Genomic DNA, 23,926 nt, shown 5'->3' with positions numbered 1-23,926 from the left:
ACAGGTGCTTGAAACCCACGTGATTTGTCAGTGGTTAGTGATTTGTCAGTGGCATTGTGGGATAGTGAATCATCGTCAAAATATCAGAACGTAAAAGTAACATATTCCCTTCTCAAACAACAACTTACATGTCATTATTATTATGTACATAAACATAGCTGTTATTTTTATTGTTGTTTTGATAACTTTTTTCCAGGCTAATTTGCATAATGCCTATAGCCTGTTTCTGCCTTGTCAATTTGGACTTAGTTTTATTTTTGAATGTTGAAAGTGCCTACAATTACCTCCTGTAAAGTACATTTTGTATTGAGCACTGAGATAAAACTAGCAAATCAAGACTAGTACTTTTCCGGTTGTTTTGTTATTTCGTATTTACATCTACGTAATGCTTTGTGTCGATTATTAAATCCAGCAAAACAGTTTTTTTCCATTTCCATGAGTACTTTAGTTTCAAATTGCCGACTTGCATTCCCAACTATGCCTTATAAAGTATTTTAAGTCAGACATACAGTCCGTATCAGTAGTTTTTGAAAACGTATTCCGCTAACATTGTAACATAACAATATGATTATTTCCTTTTTTATTACGAGTTTGAATCGTTATCGATCGTGTAGTTGTCCGATTTTCGATCACGAACGTTAAAACAACCTAATTTCGTTTATAATAAATAACGGTAGAAACGATGAAACATACATGTAAACACGCGCGCGCACTGAATATCACAGGCAACATTGTGTGTAGAAAAACATACTGTCCAAGTTAGCCAATGGAATTTATGCCCGGGTAAAAATATTTGCATAAAGCGAATTCCGACCTGTCGACAACGGACAAGTACGTAAACCATCTGTCTTGTCATTGAATAAGATCATGTTTTCTTCCCCATTTATATTTATACTTAATGTTATTATTCTTGCAATTGCTATAGTGTAAATTATAGCTTATTCAACATATTGTTGCCATAACACGCGCAATTGAACTTGCAACAAACACCCCCCTGAAACACGTGGTGCTCTTTGTGATGCTGATGTATCCCATAATTATTATTGTTCGTGTTCACTAATAAATGGAGCTGTTGATGACATCTGAACACGATTTCAGAATGAACATATATATGTGGTGGGACTAAATATTTCATAAAGCAAAGAAACAAGACAACAGGCGTACGGATTTCTTCCGTTGACTTTTATTTCTAACATCCTCAAATAAACGATCAAAACGATATGCCTTAACTGTTCCATGACGTGGATGAAATAAATAATCAGCTGCTACCGTATTTTCTTGAGTATAGTGCGCAATATTTGTCAAAAAAACATAGCTGTGTAGAAGAGGGTGCGCAATATACACGAAATAATTACTTTTGATGATTTTTTCCCCCCATGGAAAGATATTGCCGTGGGCACGTAACACCGGAAATACCATGTCAACAATTCCATACTAAAGTACGCAAATTAATAATGTAATTACACTGTCTGGCTATAAAAAGTGTTGTTTTTTTATATCTGGACTTATGTATGTAACTTATTTCATTAATTCTATTCAAAATTCCTTTAAATATTGTTTTAATTAATTTCGGCGAAATCGCGTGCGAAGCGAGCGGAAGATCGCACAACTCACCTTTTATTAACAGCGACCACGGTCAGATTACCGCTATTGACGCCTTGAAACGAACTTTAATTGACAGAGAATGGATACATATATCATAAATGCCATACTTTGACTCGTTAAAAGTCATATTTGTTATAGTTTGACGATTCTATGTCAACACGTAGTTCTCGCGATCACGTGCGCGAGAGCCTTGACGGTGACTGGTCAGACTGGTTCCATGTGAAAAATTATTACCCGGCAATAGCGATCAGCTGCTTCACTTAGGGTTATTATTATTTAAAATATGTTTAGTAAAAGCTGCAACTAAATTAACAAGATATTGGGATATATTATTACTGATAAAAAATAGTTTCAGATACAATTTTTGCCGATCCTTGCATTAAAATACTGTAAAGTTATATATCATTGGGTGTGTCTTAACCGTATCACCGGTAGATTCCAAGAAAACGTGTGTACAGCTGATAGCTGTGTCCGGCTTAGTTTACGAGAAAATACACAAGGTAATCTTAATCCCTGGATGTAAAACAATGCCTGGCAGAACAAAAAATACAATTTAAACGGTAAATAAATTTGTCTGGTGATTTTTTATCTCAAATTTTGAATTTGTACTGACCAAGTTTCTCATCACCCATTCGTTTACCGGAATTCGCAGAAGGGGTAGATCTACAGTGTAATTTATTTCTGCACTTGACATTCGATTTCCCCCCCTAAAATACTGAATCCGCTAGAGGGGGTTGCGCACTATACTCAAGAAAATACTGGTAATTGATATAGGAAATACCCACACACTTGTGTGAACTCTCAACATCTACTGTCGTATTGAATCGTAGACCATTCATTGTGTGCTATGATGAATAGATAAACCACTAAACTCGTGAAGTTCACGTAATAATTTTCAAACAATCCTGATAGTGCAACAAGTTAATTTTAAATCACACACATTCAAGTACACACACGTCTTTCCATGTATCCACATTCACCCGCTAACCGCACAGGCCGCAGACACCTGAACGAGCCTCCTGGTGGTAATGAAGGCCGGGAATCAACCAAGCGCTAACGGTGAAGTGACACCAATACACAGGACATTCAAAGTCCTTTTACACGCGCTTCAGTGACTTTGCCCACGCACGCGAAAAACCGGGTCCTGCAGTAGGAATTGAAAATCCACATCCCAGAGAGGCCACCCTGACTGTTTTAACATGTGAGTCATAAGCTGGTTTTAAACATTGAAAGGTTGCATAGTTTTATTTGAAATGAGCATTGTATTCAACCATTCCAAATAATTTTGAGAAATGCTTAAATGAAATTAATATCCTGATGTTGAACACACATTTTGAAATAAAGTTGACTCTTGACAGTGCATACATGTCTTTATGTTTACACTCGTAATTGCCAGATCATGATATCTGGTCTCGACTCGATTATTTACAGACTGCCATCATATAGCTGGAACATTGCTGAGTGCACTGTTTAACAACAAAGAAAACAAATCCAAAGTACTCCTTGTTTGTAGAAACCTCCTTCAAAGATAGCTATGAAGCCTCACAGACATGCTGAAGTATCACTGGACCTGAATATGTCACAGTGGATTTCCCTTACAGCAGACGTCAACACTGAGGAACTAACAGAACAACTCCTAGATGCCAAACAATATATTCTGAACAGTAAACAGATCACAAACTCTGTTCGAGACATCTACAGGCTTCGCTCAAATGTCTACAACAAGGAAGCCATATCTCTTGTCCTTCAATTCCCATTTGGTCTAAAGGGCAACACCAAGGTTTGCACAGGCTTGAAAAGCCTTGAATTTTGAAGTTGCCTTGAAAATGTCTTAAAATTTTGGCTTGACAAGCCTTGAATTTGGAAGTTCAGTTTTGAAAATGAATACAATCCAGCTTGAAAGCCTTGAATTTTGAAGTTGCCTTGAAAATGTCTTAAAATTTTGGCTTGACAAGCCTTGAATTTGGAAGTTCAGTTTTGAAAATGAATACAATCCAGCTTGAAAAGACCTTGGATTTGGAGGTTCAGCCTCCTGATAAGTATGGAGCTATTCTGACAAGGAAAGATATTTACTTTCAAGCCATTCTGAGGTGGCTGGTTGGGTAGCCTAGCCTACTAAGTGGTTAAAGAATTCACTCGTCACGCCAAAGACCTGAGTTTCCCCACATGCATACAATGTGGAAGCCCATTTCTGGTGTTCCCTGCCGTGATATTGCTGGAATATTGCTAAAAGCGGCGCAAGCTCATATTGACATTCACCATTCAGAGGTCTGACTTTTTGCCTTGAATAGCTTTTTATGCAAAGCTCTGTGGATGTATATATCAAATTTGAGGACATTTTATGACAATTTAACCTCGCATTTGTTTTGGTTGTTTTTTTGTTTACGGCTGCACTCAGCAGTTATGTGACGTCGGCCTGTAAATAATCTGTGTTCCACGGCTAAAACATCAGAATTCTACGGTCAACTTTTGTAAATCTGGCATCCAAATTTTGATAGTTTGTTTGGTTTGTTGTTTTACGCCGCACTCAGCAATATTCCAGCTATATGAAGTCAGTCTGTAAATAATCGAGTCTGGACCAGACAATCCAGTGATTGATATCACGAGCATCGATCCACGCAAATTGGATCGTGACATTCATCAACCAAGTCAGCGAGCCTAACCACCCGATCCCGTTAGTCGCCTTTTACGACAAGCATAGTCACCTTTTACGGTAAGCATGGGTTGCTGAAGACCTATTCTATCCCGGCATCTTCACGGGTCCAAATTTTAATAGTTCTTGCACACAATTCTGCAGTACCTCCCATGGGCTATGGTGAGTCTCTTCCATTTCAAATCTGCAAGTGATAGACGTACAGCCCGTAGCTGTCGTTAGGAATACACTGTGTTAAATTTTTCTAGGTTGCATGATGGTGAGTATGGTTTTATGCTGCTTTAAACAATATTCCAGCAATATCATGATGGGGGGGCACCAGAAATTGGCTTCACACTTTGTACCCTTGTCGGCAATCAAACACTTTAACCACTAGGCTACCCGACTGCCCCAGGTTGCATGATAAACAAAAAACACACATTCAGATTGTCACTTTCCCGATCTGGAAAGCGACGCTCTGACTGGTCTGATAGAAAGTCGTTCTGACGTGAGCCATAATGGAATGTCCTTAGATCTTTGCTTAGCAGTAGCGAGAATAAAGATAGGACATTTAATGAATTTGAAAGGTCTCTGTCACAACTAAGGGAAGCAACTCTGCAGACCCACTGCAGCATCAGATGACGAGGTCACCTAGTTCTACCCAGATATATAAGATAGCATAAGAACATACATGCCAATGCATATCAGTAATCTTCTGGGAAAGTACCATACATCCAGCAACAGGGGGTACAGTCAGACAGGAATTCATGGCGACATGTGGGATGGGATATTAATGCAACAATATCAATGCATATTTATTCCATAAACAATTGATATGCTTTACATAGATATTAAATACTTTATGATCTATGTATATACAACATAGGGATGACTGCTTGGCCTACTCGGTTATGGAGGTTGCCATTAATAGTAAGAAATAAAACGCTAAACGAGCAGCTGATGGGACTGAACAAGTGCAGTGTTGGAACTTGGCACTAGTCCTGTAGTCCTTGCCAAAGTGCCCAATAGCTAAGGTATCATAAGGACGAGTAGAAATTTGCCATTTTAAGGGTTTTGCTACATGTTATCATTATAGGGACTAGTGGACAAACAGTTTCTATCGCTGAACAGTCATCAGAAAAAGACAAAGGGGACAATGAGATCAGTGGTCGAAATAAGCGCTTGCCTGTAGGCCCGTGGCAGGTGGATCTTGTGTCGGGCCTGTAGTTGAAAATTTGTATGGGTCCCTGCAGTAAATTTATGTGTCGATTTATTTGTCACAATAAGCTGCAGTTTTTTATCAGAGCCTGAAGAGTTTTGTCAGAGCCTCCAGCTTCTTAAAGTCTGGGGGCCCTGATGGCACCCTGGTAAATGTGTTTTTTTTATTTCAAACACTGAATACAATTGTTCTTAGGACTGTAATCACTGACACCCATTTCATGTAACATTTTCTTATTTATCTCAGCCCTTCACTGCCCTCCCTAATAAATTACCAGTCCTTTACTGATTTTTTGGTCATGTATGTGCTGAAAAAATGTCAATGTGCTTGGCAATTTATTGTCTAATCATAAACAGTAAAATTGGCTAATTTTGTTCAAAAGTGACCCTTCTTTGTTTAGGCCTATCAATGTCCCATGGTATAACCCCTATCAATGTCCCATGGTATAACCCCTATCAATGTCCCATGGTATAACCCCTATCAATGTCCCATGGTATAACCCCATCAATGTCCCATGGTATAACCCCTATCAATGTCCCATGGTATAACCCCTAACAATGTCCCATGGTATAACCCCTATCAATGTCCCATGGTATAACCCCTATCAATGTCCCATGGTATAACCCCTATCAATGTCCCATGGTATAACCCCTATCAATGTCCCATGGTATAACCCCTATCAATGTCCCATGGTATAACTCCTAATAGTTGGTAGCACCAATCATGATCAGTCCTTATGATTTCAATAAGTTACACACAACAAACAAGTCAATTGTCCTGACATAACCAGTGTTCATCCTCACCCGGATCGGGTGGTCAGACCCGCTGACTTAGTTGATACATGTCAATTGTCCCAATTGCATGGTTTGATGCTCGTGATGTCAATCACTGGATTGTCTGATTATTTATATACCGCCGTCATATAGAGGGAATATTGCTGAGTGGGCATTAAACAACAAACAAACAAAGTATGCAAATCAATGACAATATTGTCAGCGAACTATTTTTTCTATTAAAATTGGTTATAATATTCTATGAAGTAAATAGTGAAGTTTTCCAAATATCCTTGCTTTTTTTATTGCACCTACACATAAAACAATAGCCATGTAGAAATACTTAGACTATAGGTTAAGCGCTGTAAACATACAGGTCTACTCTCTGCTATCAATGAGTGGCTCATCAAGTGCTTGAATCGAGGAGCTTTTTCTTCTGTCGAAATGTCAAGGGCAGAACAGTTTTTTCTTTGAGATGAATGCATCAGTTTCGAACGATAATGCAGGGAGGTGACGAGAGCCGAACATGTCATATATACCGTTAAAGCTGAGACACTGGGCCACATTGACATGACATTGGTCCTGCCTCGATTCTGTAACTTGATCAGGTAGTATGGAGGCTCCCCTTAATGTAATATATGTTTGACGACGATATGTGATATGTGCACCTTTTTAGTTTGAGCAACATTTAGAAGGCAACACCCTGTTTCTGACCCTGTATCAACTTGCAAAAGTGGTTACACTTCGCTCCCACACCAAAACAGCAAGAGCACCAGTAAAATGGGGTTAAACAGAGCATTCAAGAATTATTGCACATACATATATATGTACACCACACACACACACACACACACACACACACACACACACACACACACACACACACAAAATATCTACAAAAATATTCATCAACCATAACTTTTTTGTTTAGTACAGTATTTGTTTTTTCAGTTTGTATATCTTGCATATTTTGTGAAATCATCACTATTATTCCTGTTAATGCTTGGAATTATTGCTGAATACTTATTTTTGCGCTCAATAAAAAATGCTTCATATGAGCAAAATAATGACATGTCAGTTTCTGATGTATGTACTACATTACCAATCAATCTCTTGTTACCCTCGTGGTTGATACAAAAACTTGAGTAATAGTGTAGCTCACCTCACTGGTGAAATAATAATCTGATGACACTTCAACTTTATTAGCTACATTTGTTTGTTTGTTGTTTAACCCCGCACTCAGCAATATTCCAGTTATATGACGGTCGTCTGTGAATAATTGAGTCTGGACCAGACAATCCAGTGATTGGCATCATGGGCATAGATACAAGCAATTGGGATACGATGACATGCATCAACCAAGTCAGCGATCCTGTAAGTCGCCTTTTACGACATACATAGTAATCCTTTTACGGTAAGTATGGGTTGCTGAAGACCTATTCTACCCCGGATCTTCACAGGCTACAAAAATCTATTGTGAGTAAAGAAATATTGGTGCATAAGATCCTGGGAAAGAAAAACATATATTTCTGTAATATAATTGAGTGTAAATACAATCAGGTACATTCACACAGTGTTTAAGCCCTGCCCCCAGCGATTCTTAAGAACAAGATTTTAAAACTTCTTGTACAGTTTGATCATTTAAATATTCTTTAAAAATCACCATGCAATAAAATAACACTCATTTGTGTAAGATAAGATGTCATCATAAAGTTTCGGATTTCAAAATTCCATCAATCCAGCAGTATCAGAGGATAAGATATTCAAGAGCATGCAACAAGGGCAAAGGTCTTTCCACTGAAAAGGTCAGAGCTGGGGTTACCAGGGGTCACAGTGTCATGGGCCTTTTAAGTAGTCCCTCACAAGAAATGGGAGACCCTTGTTTGAAGTGCTATAAGTCCCCAGTCCAAGTGTTGCCTCAACAGCAACAACAATGGATGACAAGTGATCTTGGCTTTTGACCAGCCAAATTGCCAATAACGCTGACCTGCCATCCAGTTTGGACCAGTTTGAACGTGTTTCACTATTTTCTTCACTATGAAAAGGTATAGGATGTTGAAGTTTTGCCTCGTCCATCCTACCGACACCCTATCACAATACTGTTGAACCATTTTTTTTTTAGGTCGAAGTTGGTTTCCATGGCAACCATGTGTGGAAAAACTACTTTTTGCCATTTCTCCCCAAAGTATCCAGATAATTTGATGAAACACAGTATTGGGCAAGTGTGGTTTTCAAGTTTCAATTTTCACTTTGATGACACCAACTATTGTTATGCTGTAATGGTTGAATTAAGGTTAAAATGCAAAATATTCCAAAACAATGGAACGTACATGTTAGGCCCAATACTAACGACAACTGTGCCAAAATACAATTCATTTTGAAAAAAGATGTCCGATTAATAGCCGTTAGGGATGGGTAATTGATGTTTAAAGTGTATCCCAATATTTTACAAAGCACAAGGACGTATTGCAATCACAAAATATTGTATTATTCAAAATTTTGAATTCAGCAGCAATTTGAAACATCAATGGGCAGAAATTGAAGTTCATAAATGGAACAAAACAAGATGCTGGAGCAGCATAATGTTTATTCATTCAATAAATACGCTCTGGGACAGTGATGACTTGGTCATATACCACTGCCTTAGAAGAACTCCAGAATGCAGACTTGCATTTTGGAATTACGGCAACATAGTGAAGGTATAGTAAACTACGGTTATAACGAACTCAAAGGGACTACTAATTTTAGTTTGTTATAACCGTAATTCGTTATAAGCATATATACAGCATAACTACAGCATATAGTCGGGACTAAAAAGTTAGTTCGTTATATCCGTTAGTTTGTTATAAGCGTGTTCGTTATAACCGTAGTTTACTGTACATGTATTTGTCAAGTTTATAACATTAAACACATGATAAAATCACTATTTGAAATCACCCGACATACCAGGCATTAAAACATATTATTGTGATACGTATCGTGGAAAGAACGAACCTCAATTTACCGATATACCGATAAAATCACACACCCTTAATCATGTTAATAGCCATTAATTGGTTTTTAAATGTCTCCACAGAGAACATTTATAACTTCTCCTGTAAAGATGACAAACATCTGTATGCAGTTTCAGCACATATGGCGAACTAATCTGAAATCAATACCAGGTATATGCAAGCCTAGTTGCAGCCTCGTCCAGTGGTTTCAGAGACAGTAGTGCATGACATATGAATAGGTACGACACATCCACTCTCAACCCTGGCCCCTAACATGGATGGAGATGTAAAGATTAGTACCGTCATACGTTTTCCGACGTCCATGTTTATCGCGATTGCTTGCACTATAACTAGGGAGATTCCGGGGTAGAATAGGTCTTCAGCAACCCATGCTTGCCGTAAAAGGTGACTATGCTTGTCATGAAAGGCGATTAACGGGATCGGGTGGTCAGGCTCTCTGACTTGGTTGATGCATGTCATCGATCCCAATTGCGTGGATCGATGCTCATGATGTCAATCACTGGATTGTCTGGTCCAGACTCGATTATTTACAGACTGCCGTCATATAGCTGGAATATTGCTGAGTGCAGCGTTAAACAACAAACCAACCAACTATAACTAGGGATGTAGCATCACACAGACATTGTAAATACTCTGATGATGGCTTTTTTTTTTAGGGAAAACTGTCTTTTAAAAGTGAATGAGATGTTTTACAGTTGTTCATGTGATTACGAATGTTTTGTCAGCGTCCAAAAACCCTTTTCATGGGGATATAAATAGTTTGTGTGATTTTTGGGGATGTATGTTTGTTGTTTAATGTTGTGCGTTGCTATGAGACAGTGGCCTATATATAACCAGGTCTGGACCAGACAATTCAGTGATTGATATTGCAACGATCAACAGATCTATGGTACGATGACAACCCATCAACCAAGATGCAGAGACTGATCACACTACCCATTCAGTGCCTAGACTAGATTATTTGTAGACTATTTTATTTTGATTATTTTCATATAGCTGGAATATTGCTGAGTGTGGCACCAAACAACAAACAAACAAAACAAAACACAATCTGTACAAATGAATGACATTTATCTTCCCAAGTGAGTGAGTTAAAATTTAACTCACTCACTTGGGAAGAAAGATGTTGAGACGAGACCACTGTTAGACGAACATTTAGTCTCTGAAATCTTATATTACACAATATCCTTCTTGACTCGAAAGATAAAAAAAAATTCCCTATGCTAATTTCATATGTTGAATATAGAGCTAGCTAGAGCTGACTAGACTTGCTTTTGTATGCGTTTCTAGATTATTATTTTTTTCATAAAATAAATATATTCCACGGTCATGGTGCAGGACTAGACCTCTGTGTCTGTGATGAAATACCACAAAATAAATATATTGGATGACTGGCTTTGGCCCTGCCCCGCACTAAAACACAGGTTTTGTGGTGCCTCCTTCAGAAAGATTCTTTTTTCAAAACATGTCTCACTTAACCCAGCAGTGAAAAGGTTCCAAGTTAGTTGAGGTGGTAATGTAACTGTTAACGTTCAGGCACGTCATAGACAGCTTGATTTGTATTCTCCCCAGGGAGCTGAGAATGAAAATTGAGTGCACACAGATCCAAGACCAAGGTAATAATGGTGTTTGCGCTTCAAGCATGCACTTGTTTCTGGAATACCCAATATTATTATTTACTATGAAATAATTGCTTACCTGTATGGATCTTTGAGTTCTTCAGTGACGAAGTTCAAATAACTCCTGAAAATAAACATGGAAACAATCAGTGAATCATGTGAATCAGTGACAATCATGTCAAACAAGTACAACACCCTCTGTAGCTCCAGGTAGACCTACACTAATTCCTGAATCCATTCATTTGGTTCTGGCAATCTCAAATTACCCGCCAACCCGCAAAACAATACCAAAAGATAATTTATTGGGTTATTTGCTTGAAAAAATATTTTTATACTTATAATACATCATTTCTTACGAACAGCTGTGATAAAAGTTAGGACAAGATATACGGATTGAAAACTTCCTTATTACAATTAGGAGCAACATTTCGGTGTAGGTTATGACAACGGTGTTTGAGCCTACGCCGACATGTCGCTCCTAACACTGTTGTCAAGCAAGTGTTAGAACCTACACCGAAACATCACTCCTAATTGTAATAAACAAGTTGTTTATCCATATTGTAGCGGCCCGGACCCGAACTTCTGATAAACCTCGAAGTCTGGATGTAACTGAGAGTCAAAACACTTCTTTCCAATGAATAATTAGTTTTTATTCATGTGGGTATAAAAATGCCTTATATGGACAACACAATGCTTCCAAATAAGTAGATCCCTCTGAGCTTTAAGGTTTATTTGTAAGGACCAGTGTCAGGGCAAAATAATTATTGCCTGTAACTATAATGGTAGTTTACTGCTATTAATATATATATATGGATGACTTTACAGTTACTCAGATAGCAATTTGTGTTTGTGTTCAAAAATGCAGTCTATTTATAGAAATGATTACATAAGGACAAGGGGAACTTTTGGGCTGAATTATCTGCCCTTTGATTGAAACTGACCTTTAGACTGCCAAAGTCAGAATGACCCAGAATGGATCTCATCGTATTTATAGGTGTGAGAAAATGGTCACATGTCTGTTATTGACCAATCAAATTACGAGAAATTACGTCTCTTTACGTCCTTATTCCTTTGAGGGATCTACTTTCACAATGTAAAATCACTGAAATAAAGAGGAAGGCAAACCATCTCAGGAGGTAATTTGGTATAAAAATGAGTATTTATACCAATCAATGAATTCTGTCTAATTGATTCACTAATTGCCTTCCAATATCACAAGATAAACAATTACGTCCTGCTACATCGAAGCTACGTCCTTGCTGCCTGCCGAGAGGACGTAATAACAACAAGCAACATCGACTGGGAATTACGATGGACAATTCAAAGAGGAAGATTACAAATGTCAGGAGGCAATTGGAATTTATCTGATGCATAAGACGTTTAATAACACAAATTGGCCACTGGTATGCTTTGACAGAAGCACTGGATGTCATATTTATGAGAAACATGTTCATAAATAGTGACGCTAAATACTGCGCATGAATACATCAGCGAAGATTACATAGTTCCTGATGTCAGAATTAACAGTAACTTTAATACACGTCTTGACATATCATCAAATACGATTCTGGGTTCCTCTGGACATAGTTCATTAGATTAAACAAACTTTATAATGCAAATGCTAAGCATTAGCCAAATTCAGTAACTTCATCGCGACCTAGGCTAGCTGTCACAAAGTTAAAATGGCGGGCGTCGGCGAAACACGTAGCTCAGCCCTGATCACAAATTCACACAAATATGGATAAATATCAAGCTGCCAAGTGATTGTGATCTGTTTGTTGAAGAACAAAGGTATGATTAATCTGTATCTGATGGTTAATTTGCGTAACTGTGTGCTTAGAACGATGAATTCTTCAAAAGTTACGGTCAATGCAAAACTCTTGAAACAAGTAAACAAGATCGTTTTGACAGGCACGTTGTTGACATCGATGCTTATGAGGTACTGGCACATCCTAAACAATATGCGTAACATGATGGCATGGACATATGATTATTTTTACGAGATAACGGTGTGCCATGAAGCTCTATAAAAGCATGCTATGATCCTCTGATAGATTTCTTACCAAAACGGGATTCAAAACATTGAATTACGTGAAAACGAGGTTGGCAAAAGTATACTGATATATACCTGCAAAACTAATTACAGTTTACAGGATAATTATGATATAATTCGTGCACTGTCATATAACCATCAAAAATACAACAGGGAAATATTTAGGAAATATTTCTAATTTTTACAAGCTGTTATAACTTACATATTTTATAATAAAGACACATTAATATTTATATATTCTTCGTGATGGCCATCACATCATCCCCCTCTTCAAAGATCAGGTCCCCTGATCTGCTAATCCGCTTCAAGGCGAAGACCGATCCTTGCTGCATCGATAGAGTTGATGATCCTGTCTGTTTCCGTATTCCTATGGCGTTGGGCGGCTTGATGCATGAGGATTATGGCCCTGGCAGTCTGGCCGTTGATCTTGCCCAAGGAGATGTCAACCAAGGTCCGGTAATCGTAAAGACGGGCCTTCCTTGATGGTGAGTGGTCCTCTGTATGCAGTAGGGTACCAGGGAGGGCAAGCATATTCCATCTGTCATGCAAGTAGCTCCTTTCAATCCGAGGGACTCGTCCTTGGAGGCCCTCCTCCAGGGTCATGGCAGCAAATTCCCACTGGAGGAGTCTCTCATCTGCACTGAGGGTCTCCCAGCTCCTAGGAGGCCAGGTGATGCTCCTTGCACCAGCAGAGAGCCGGATCTGATGGTGTGTCCAGTCCCTTCTGGCTGGGGGAAGCAGTGGCATGCAACCTGTTGTCAAGATCTTCTTGGCATCCCTCATGGTGTCCACTTCCCTTGGCCTTGGGGGAGAGCTGGGCCTTTGATGGTATCTTTTCTGTTCCTCTCTTCTTGGGATCTTTGATGCGGAATCCTTATGGGGAGACATGTTGGAGTTATTCGATCTTTTCTTGGGCCTGGGGGAAGGTTCCCTTGATGAAAAAGGGGATGTCCAGTGTGTAACGGAGTTGATCATGTTCCTCTCTATCCCCAGGAGTGATGCGAAGGTGGCTTTCCTTGTTTCCAGTTGTGGTCCCTCCATTTTCTGGCCCGATCCACTTGGCCTGGAGTTGGGTTCGGCCCTGCCAAGAGTCCTCATCCGCCTTGTGAGGTTGTCGAAGGACTTTGGACTCTGCATGGCTTCTTCCGAAATGCCCGCCTCGTACACAAACCCACCCCCAGGCGTATAGAACAGGACAGTAGCACCATTCCTGTGGAGGAGGATGTCCTTAATCTCTAGTTCAGTCGAGGCGCCACACTTGCTTTCTGAAGGGTCGTATTCTGGTGGTGTGTTAACTTCCGGTTCAAGACTTATGATTCCATCTGTAAATATAGACAGAGCATCATCATCTTCTACCTCCTGCACCTCCACTGGTAGGGTCTTTGTAACCGTTTTAATCGTCTGCCATCCCTCCTCCCATTCTTCCTCTGTTCTTGGCATGCTGCCCTGTGTTGATACCCAAAGAAGGACCATTTCCCTTGTCTTTGCTGAAAGTGCCGCATTCCAACCTGGAGCTGGTACCGCCCTTACATAAGATTCTGGATTAAGTGAAAACCATGTGGCGTTGCTTTCTGACGTAAAGTCTGCATCAAGTTCCTGCAGCTGTAGCTTGTGCTTCGCATCACAGTGCCTCTTCCACTCTGACACTCTTGCAAAGGACTGGAATGAAGGACATAGGATACAGGCTACCTTGAGTTTACGATGTGGTGCTGCTGCCAAATGATTTTTCAATTCTTTCTTCGTTGCAAAAGAATATTTACATGCTCCGAGTCCACAGACATACTTGTGAGCCATCTTCAACGATTATGTGTATTCTGTAACACAAATGTTTTCTTTTAGACTTGCCTAAACATCCAACAATGCAGCATATTATTCCAACTTAAATGCCATCATGTGTAATTGTACTATTGATTATGACTTAAGGTCAATACTCTACAACCCTGACACTGGTTTGCATGGATCTCTGATAAATATCTTAGCCTCACAGGACAATCATAGCTTCTATCTTTACACGGGTCACCTCCATCGGTTCTGTGTACTCCGTTCTCACACGATGCCCAGATCAAATGCCACAGAAAGAATGTAAACAACATCAAGTCAGCAGGTTCCAGGGTGATCAGGCCTAGTCTTACTGCGTTACATGACGGATCCATCATCGTTTGCTGCAGCACTTCCATCAACATGTTCTTTCTGTTTGCAGATATCTGGCGCTGTATGACACAAGTTGAGGTTCCACCCAACAAAGCTTCAAGTCCTTGTACAGCTCCCTAAGATTTACCAGAGCAACCCATGCAAGCAATAGCTTCAGCACTGAAGCTCAAGATCCTTCTTCGGGACATAGATTATCCCATCCAACTATTTACATCGTAATAAAACTCCAACATTGTTAACAATAAACACAAACTTCTGAAGTTCAACTTTTCTTTAAGATATTGTTAAGACAGGTTCTCAAGGCCTAATCTTCTAGTTCCTTGAAGTTGACTGCTGACATCTTTTGATCCATGAGGGAAGGTTCTTCCCTCTGTAGAGTAGCAGCCGATCCACATGAAACACCTTAGAAGGTTGCTTAAGGGACCTTCTCACAAGGTAGGTGACATCATCTATCCTTTTCTCAATGAGATAGGGTCCTTTCCAACTTGAAGTGAGCTTCTGACAGACCCCACGTTTCCGTACAGGGTTGTGGAGCCATGCAGCTTGTCCCTCTTTAAGACATCTTCCCTTGGCCTTGAGATCATAATTCTTCTTCCGATATTCTGCTGTCTGTTTCAGGGATCTCCTGCCAGCTTCGTGAGCTCGTTTCAGCCTATCTTCCAATGTTAAGAGATATGTTTCAACATCAGCCTGATCCCGAAGCTCTTCTGGCCTCCCAATGACTGCTTGCATGGGCAGAACTATCTCCTTTCCGAAGACCATTTTGTTGGGTGTGCGCCCAGTACTGGAATGCATTGAAGCTCTGTAGGCCATCATTACTTGAGGCAAGTACTCGTCCCACCGCTTCTGATCCCTCTCACAATACATTGTGAGCATCTGTGCAAGGGTTTTGTTGAACCTTTCCACAGCTCCATTTGATTGTGGCCTGTAGCTAGTTGTCCTGGTCTTGTGGATCTGTAAGAAGTCGCAGATGTCTTTGAAAAGCTTTGACTCGAATGTAGAGCCTTGGTCAGTGTGTATCTGCATAGGCACGCCAAACCTACTGATGAACACATCCACAAAAGCTTTAGCGACTGTGACAGCTTCCTGGTTAGGGATAGCAACAGCTTCAGTCCACTTAGTGAAACAATCACTTATAACAAGGATGAAGCGATGTCCTGACTTTGTCAGCGGGAGAGGTCCTAAGATGTCCATAGCAACTCGCTCCATAGGCTCTCCAACTGTGTATTCCCCTAGAGGGGCCTTAAGGGGTCCCTTAGGTTGTTTCTTTGCTGTGCAATGGTCACAGGTTTGACAGTAATTCTCCACCTCACCCTTGAGACCTGGCCAGTAGAAAGAGAACTTGACTTTCTCCAGAGTCTTCTCTCTGCCCAAGTGTGCACTGGATGGAATGTCATGATAGTACTTCAAAACGTCATTTTTCAGGCTCTGAGGAACAATCATCTGCTGTCGGGATTCATCATCTTCCATCCATAAGCGATAAAGCACTCCTGAGTAAACATTCAGCCGATCCCAGTGTCTCCAGAGAGTCTTGATAGTGGATGTCATATGAGAGATTTCCTTCCACTCTGGCTTTTTTCCTTCTTCTTTGGCAGCAAGCAAAATCCCCACGTTTGCATCAGCCAACTGCTTCTGCCTGATTTCCGGGAGTGTCCAGCCTTCAAGAGAAACCAATGGCTCACTTGGTTGGTTCATATGGCTCCTAGTAACTGCTCGGTTGAATTCTGTGAAGATATCTGCTTGTGGGCTGCTGCCCTCTGAGACCATCTGATTTCCCTCTTCATCTGACGAGTCTCCCAGCTCCTGCTCTACTTCCTGTCTGAGACATGCTTTACAAGGGTTTCGTGACAGAGCGTCAGCATTTAGATGTTTTCTGCCCTGCCTATGGATGACCATGAGGTTGTAAGTTCCGAGTTCTTCAAGCCACCTGGCAACCTGTCCTGTTGGCTTCTTCAGGCTGCGCATCCAGCTGACAGCTGCATTATCTGTTCTGAGTAAAACCTCCTGTCCATATAAGTAGGAATGAAAGTGCTTAAGAGCATTCACCACAGCAAGAAGTTCCTTACGAGTGACACAATACTTTCTTTCATGACAGTTCAGGGACTTGCTCATGTAAGCAATGACCCTCTCTGCACCATCTTGCTCCTGAGAAAGTACAGCTCCTGTTGCTTTGTCACTTGCATCCGTGTCCAAAATAAATTTGGTTCCAGGTATAGGGTACGACAAAATTGGTGCTGAAGTCAGTGCTTCCTTGAGGTGTTGGAAAGCATTCGAGCACTCTTCTGTCCAGGAAAATGTTACCCTCTTTTCTACCAGCTGGTATAACGGCTTGGCTATTTCGGCAAACTTCTCTACAAACTTCCTGTAATAGGAACATAATCCAAGGAAACTCCTCATCTGCTTGGCTGTTTTTGGCACTGGCCAGTTCTGCACAGCAGATGTCTTTTCTGGATCTGTTTCAATGCCTTTCTCGGACACAATGTGACCTAGAAACCTCACTCGTTTCTGGAAGAAGATGCACTTTGATGGTTTCAGCTTCAGACCAGCCCCTAGTAGTCTTTCAAAGACATGTTCCAACCTTTGCAAAGCTTGTGGCACTTCTATTGCTCCAACTATAATGTCATCTATGAAAAGTAGACATTCCTCCCATTGCAGTCCCCGGAGCACTTCTTCCATTAGTCTTTCAAAAGTTGATGGTGCATTCGCGAGACCGAATGGCATCACTGTAAAGTGATAGAGTCCGAGTCCAGTCGTGAATGCTGTTTTCTCCTTGTCTTCGTCCACCAAACCTATCTGCCAGAACCCTGAGTTTAAGTCCATTGTGCTGAACCATTTTGAATTCGCCAAGGCATCAAGGCAATCATCAGTTCTTGGTAGAGGGTAAGCATCCTTTAATGTGACATCATTCAGACGGCGATAATCTGCGCAAAAGCGCATAGATCCATCTTTCTTTCGTACTAGGACCACAGGGGATGCCCAGGCACTGGTTGAAGGTTCAATTACTCCCCTTTTAAGCATCTTCTGGATCTCTTCTTTTTCAATTTCCCTTTTTCCGAAAGGTTGCCGTCTTGGAGGTTGTCTAATGGGACAGGCTGTTCCAGTGTTAATGCGATGTTGCACCTTTGAAGTTCTGCCAAGGTCGGCCGATGAAGTTGCAAAGACTTGTTGGTATCTTGCAAGAAGAACTGCAAAATCTTCACTCTCATCCATAGAGAGATGCTGGGAGCTTCTTTGCCAAAGGTCCTTGAGGTGGTCAGGAAGAGGTTTACATTGTAAGCTTGAAATATCAGCATTGACGTTGCAATGGACTGAGGCACATCTGTCTTGTTCTTCCAGCTGCATGTACAGTGACTCTGCTACTCCCACAACCATGTTACAGTGGAGTGTGACTTCATCAGGACTGAAGTTAAAGACATTGATTTTCTGGACCTCTTCAGATGTATCTACTACGCACTCTGGTACATGGACTCCAGGCGGAAGATCCCTTTTCCCTGCTATAATACCAGCTGGAGCAAGTTTATTTGCCCTGGGTATCTTCATCGTTATCCAGGCTCCTGAATGAGGTGGAATAACTGTGGTCTCACTCACTTCAACACGACAACTCATTTCAGCTTCGGATGAAATCCAACAACTTAAGGAAGAATCCCCTGAATTGAGCTTTAGACGTTTGTAGTCGATGGCACTCACATGCTTCAAGAGGAAATCTTGACCCAGGATTGCATCCGGAATTACATCACACACAAAGATAGGATGTGTGTATTTTTGTCCATCAAGAATAATGTCCATGTCAGCATGCCCTTCAATCTTTAAACCTGTTCCATCCACTCCTGCGACTTTAATGGTCCCTTGCTGGAGAAAAGGAGCATCTTCCAACTTGATCTGGTCAAATATCCTCTTTGATAATATTGTCATGGTTGACCCACTGTCAACAAGGACGTTTGCTTCTACACCATATATGACACCCTGAATGTAGAATCCATTATCCAAACCCCCCTTAGAGTTCCCAGTCAATCCAACTCGGATAGCAGCATCTTCAGGCCTTGAATTCCCTGTCTCCCCATGGCCTACTGAGTCGACAGGATGGCTTTTCCCTGCGTCCCCGCAGATCCAGCATGAAAGGTGGACATCTGTTCCTGGCACCTTTTGTATATCGGGCAGTCTTTCATAAAATGTTCCCTTGATTTGCAGATGAAACAAGTTCTCTGACTTTGAGGTCGATCATTTCTTTTCTCATATCTGAAGTTGTTGCCCTTTTCAAGCTTCTCTAACCTTCCCATGATCTTGTGCAGCACTTCACCCTGAAGATCTTCATTCGGCTTGGGTGCGCTCTCAAGTTCCAAGGGAGCAAGCCCTCCTTCGTTTCTGTTCCCTACTGCCCTGACTTGTCTCTTCTTATCTCGATGGTCACCAACCAATGCCTCGAACCTTTCAATCACCTCCACCGCTCCTGAAAGAGTCCTGCATCCTCTGTCAATGCAATGAAATTTAAGCTCTGGTGAGACTGTCTTGTATAGCTGATTAAGGGCAATAGCTTCCTGTGCCCTGCTGTCTAAGTCAATGTATGCCCTTTGGGTCATCTGTCTTAGGTCATCGGCCAAAGCAGCAACTGACTCCGCATTCTGTCTCTGTCTGACTTCTAGCCTTGAAAGCCATAAGCTCTGTTGTCTCTCACTCCCAAATCGGTGGTTCAGGTTCCTAACTAGCATGTGCAGTGACCTCTTCTCGTGTGGGGCCAGTCCCATGTAGAATGTCCTAGCAACCCCCTTCAGGCTGGCAGCAAGAACTAAGAGTTGCTGGTCCATAGGCCAGTCACCGAGTTCTGCACAATTCTTGAAGTGTGACAGGTACTCCTCCCAGTCTGTTGTCCCATCATAGAAATCTGGCCTGATTGTGAAGGGTACTCTTCTTCTAGGTATGACCATTGGTCTCCTAGGTGTTGCATCATCTCTATGGTGTACTCTGACCTCGCCATTGGATCTGCTTGGCTCTTCATCAAGTGATTCAGCCTCTTCATACAGTTCATCAATTGTCTCCTCTTCAAAAGATATGTCCCCTTGTCCTTCTTCTGCTGTGGTTTGATGACACTTGTCAAAAGAAACTTCTGCGTCTGGAGATGAAACTGTAGCCATCTTGTCACTGGTCCTAACTGTAAGTCCCTTGGTTCGTATCAAGGATGTTTAAAAATATAAACATCCCACTTCTGACACCAGTTTGTAGCGGCCCGGACCCGAACTTCTGATAAACCTCGAAGTCTGGATGTAACTGAGAGTCAAAACACTTCTTTCCAATGAATAATTAGTTTTTATTCATGTGGGTATAAAAATGCCTTATATGGACAACACAATGCTTCCAAATAAGTAGATCCCTCTGAGCTTTAAGGTTTATTTGTAAGGACCAGTGTCAGGGCAAAATAATTATTGCCTGTAACTATAATGGTAGTTTACTGCTATTAATATATATATATGGATGACTTTACAGTTACTCAGATAGCAATTTGTGTTTGTGTTCAAAAATGCAGTCTATTTATAGAAATGATTACATAAGGACAAGGGGAACTTTTGGGCTGAATTATCTGCCCTTTGATTGAAACTGACCTTTAGACTGCCAAAGTCAGAATGACCCAGAATGGATCTCATCGTATTTATAGGTGTGAGAAAATGGTCACATGTCTGTTATTGACCAATCAAATTACGAGAAATTACGTCTCTTTACGTCCTTATTCCTTTGAGGGATCTACTTTCACAATGTAAAATCACTGAAATAAAGAGGAAGGCAAACCATCTCAGGAGGTAATTTGGTATAAAAATGAGTATTTATACCAATCAATGAATTCTGTCTAATTGATTCACTAATTGCCTTCCAATATCACAAGATAAACAATTACGTCCTGCTACATCGAAGCTACGTCCTTGCTGCCTGCCGAGAGGACGTAATAACAACAAGCAACATCGACTGGGAATTACGATGGACAATTCAAAGAGGAAGATTACAAATGTCAGGAGGCAATTGGAATTTATCTGATGCATAAGACGTTTAATAACACAAATTGGCCACTGGTATGCTTTGACAGAAGCACTGGATGTCATATTTATGAGAAACATGTTCATAAATAGTGACGCTAAATACTGCGCATGAATACATCAGCGAAGATTACATAGTTCCTGATGTCAGAATTAACAGTAACTTTAATACACGTCTTGACATATCATCAAATACGATTCTGGGTTCCTCTGGACATAGTTCATTAGATTAAACAAACTTTATAATGCAAATGCTAAGCATTAGCCAAATTCAGTAACTTCATCGCGACCTAGGCTAGCTGTCACAAAGTTAAAATGGCGGGCGTCGGCGAAACACGTAGCTCAGCCCTGATCACAAATTCACACAAATATGGATAAATATCAAGCTGCCAAGTGATTGTGATCTGTTTGTTGAAGAACAAAGGTATGATTAATCTGTATCTGATGGTTAATTTGCGTAACTGTGTGCTTAGAACGATGAATTCTTCAAAAGTTACGGTCAATGCAAAACTCTTGAAACAAGTAAACAAGATCGTTTTGACAGGCACGTTGTTGACATCGATGCTTATGAGGTACTGGCACATCCTAAACAATATGCGTAACATGATGGCATGGACATATGATTATTTTTACGAGATAACGGTGTGCCATGAAGCTCTATAAAAGCATGCTATGATCCTCTGATAGATTTCTTACCAAAACGGGATTCAAAACATTGAATTACGTGAAAACGAGGTTGGCAAAAGTATACTGATATATACCTGCAAAACTAATTACAGTTTACAGGATAATTATGATATAATTCGTGCACTGTCATATAACCATCAAAAATACAACAGGGAAATATTTAGGAAATATTTCTAATTTTTACAAGCTGTTATAACTTACATATTTTATAATAAAGACACATTAATATTTATATATTCTTCGTGATGGCCATCACAATATATATTATCCTTACTTAACTCTTAAATGCCTCTCAAAGAAGCTGTGATAAAATTTTGTGAACAATCAATTTCGCCTATTTTTTACCTCAATCAGCGACAGGCGTTAAAAACAATTTTTTGCCAAGTCATTTTCTTCTTCTTCTTATACCCCATTCACATGCACAACATTTACTAACGTAAGTAATTAATTTTACACATGTGTAACTATACATACATGCATACATGTATATGTAAATTTACTACGCGTTCACATGAAAAGCATCTTTGGTGTGTAAATAAAGTATGTAAATTGTGTAAGGCACACATATTCGTCAGTCTGTTCACAACTTTCAACACAAAACACGTTTTCCAATCAAAGATGAATGAGAAGAGAGTTGCTTCATCGAAAATGTTCACGTGAAGCAACATGTGTTTGATTTAATTTGTACACAAAGTTTTGACTCCTTGAAACCAAAAGAAAACACCATCCGCTCAACTCTGTATATACGCATATAAGTTGCCAACTGTTGACAATTTGTTTGGTGTTGGCAATCAGATATTAATTAGATCATCCTCTTACGTTTACATAAACGTTCACATTGCAACATATACACACAGCGCAAATTGACATTTACATTTGCACCTGCTCCAGACATGATGCAAATCTGCTCCTGGTGTAAATAAACACAAATGAGTAAACGTGTTCACATGACAAGTATACTCAGGTATGTATTTCTACACACGTATGCACATATACACACATATGTATAGAGGTGCATGTAAACGGGATAAAAGGTGCCACGATTGTGGGTTTGAATTCCAGATTCGGCCTGATTATGTTTCTAGGTTTGTTAGTACTATGCCCGTGCTCGTGGGTTTTACTAAAGTGATAAACGTCTCAGTCCATTGCTTCAGGCTTTCCAACCATATCAAGTTGACACACAGTTTTTCTATGGCTTTTGAAATTACCAGTCCCACCCAATATTTGTCAGTCCCAACTTTGAACAAATGAAACTCGTATGAAAATTACCTGGTTTTAATTCTTTCAACATCAATTTAAATGCAGTGTACTTTCATGGCTGACAAATTCAGTGGCATCATTTCTGAAGAAGCTTATTTAGATCTACACGTCATTCCCATAAAGTTCAATCACATTTTTCTCCTTTTTTTCTGAATATTTCACTTTGATTCAAGACTAAGTCACTACAAATAGATATTTAACCTCGAAGCAAAGCGAAATATTATTTCCTTTCACTGAAAATACACAACGGGAAACCCTGATGAAAACAGACAAGCTGACTTTGTTTGAAAAATATACTTTTTTCACTATCGACGATGTTTTGTTCAACAACAAAGATTTACAAGATACCTTATTTGCCGGTCCACAGGGACTGGCAGTCATAAGAATTACCGGTCCAGGCCTAAACCAAAACTGGTAATTACTAGTAAACAGGAACACTGACACATGATACAACGGACATACTTCTCAAAGTGGCGTTATATAAACTCACTCACTTCCGGTTTGCTGATTAAAGTGGATGCAAATACCCTAAGCCCATTAAAAGCACATCTGTCTTAAAACATGTGTCGCCTGTTGAATGACTGAATACATTAGGCATATTGTATTGGTGCATTGATTAGTGGTTTGCCACTGAAAAGTACTGAAAAATAACAACAATGCCTAAAACTGGGGACCAGTAAAATGCATCTGTATCGCCAAGCACCTGCTGGCCTTGATTAAACCGATTGTATTGTAGTCTGACAAGTCATTTGTCGACAAATTGGGTCAACTGCTTTCAACATTCAGTGAAACAGTGAACAGCTTTTTTCTTTTGTCACTTCAAAAAGGGCGATAAAGTATGGGTCATTTAGCTGTCCTAGACGATGAGGTGAAATTGGGTTTAATGTCGCGTC

At 40.2% G+C, this 23,926-nt stretch overlaps 1 protein-coding gene across 1 annotated transcript in view; it reads right to left on the bottom strand.

Moving 5' to 3' along the window:
• LOC124140880 (Y+L amino acid transporter 2-like) overlaps positions 1 to 23,926 on the bottom strand; it is a 71,671-nt gene that overhangs the window by 24,258 nt on the left and 23,487 nt on the right. Inside the window, exon 4 of the mRNA XM_046508696.2 lies at positions 10,942 to 10,986. Within this exon, the coding sequence (XP_046364652.2) occupies positions 10,942 to 10,986 (45 nt within the window). The remainder of the gene's footprint in view (positions 1 to 10,941; positions 10,987 to 23,926) is intronic.

Source organism: Haliotis rufescens, unplaced genomic scaffold (assembly GCF_023055435.1).
Source record: "Haliotis rufescens isolate VD_foot unplaced genomic scaffold, xgHalRufe1.0.p SCAF_17, whole genome shotgun sequence".
NCBI classification, from domain to species: Eukaryota; Metazoa; Mollusca; class Gastropoda; order Lepetellida; family Haliotidae; genus Haliotis; species Haliotis rufescens.
The sequence above is the reverse complement of the archived record's forward strand: the minus strand, read 5'-3'. Positions and strand labels throughout refer to the sequence as shown.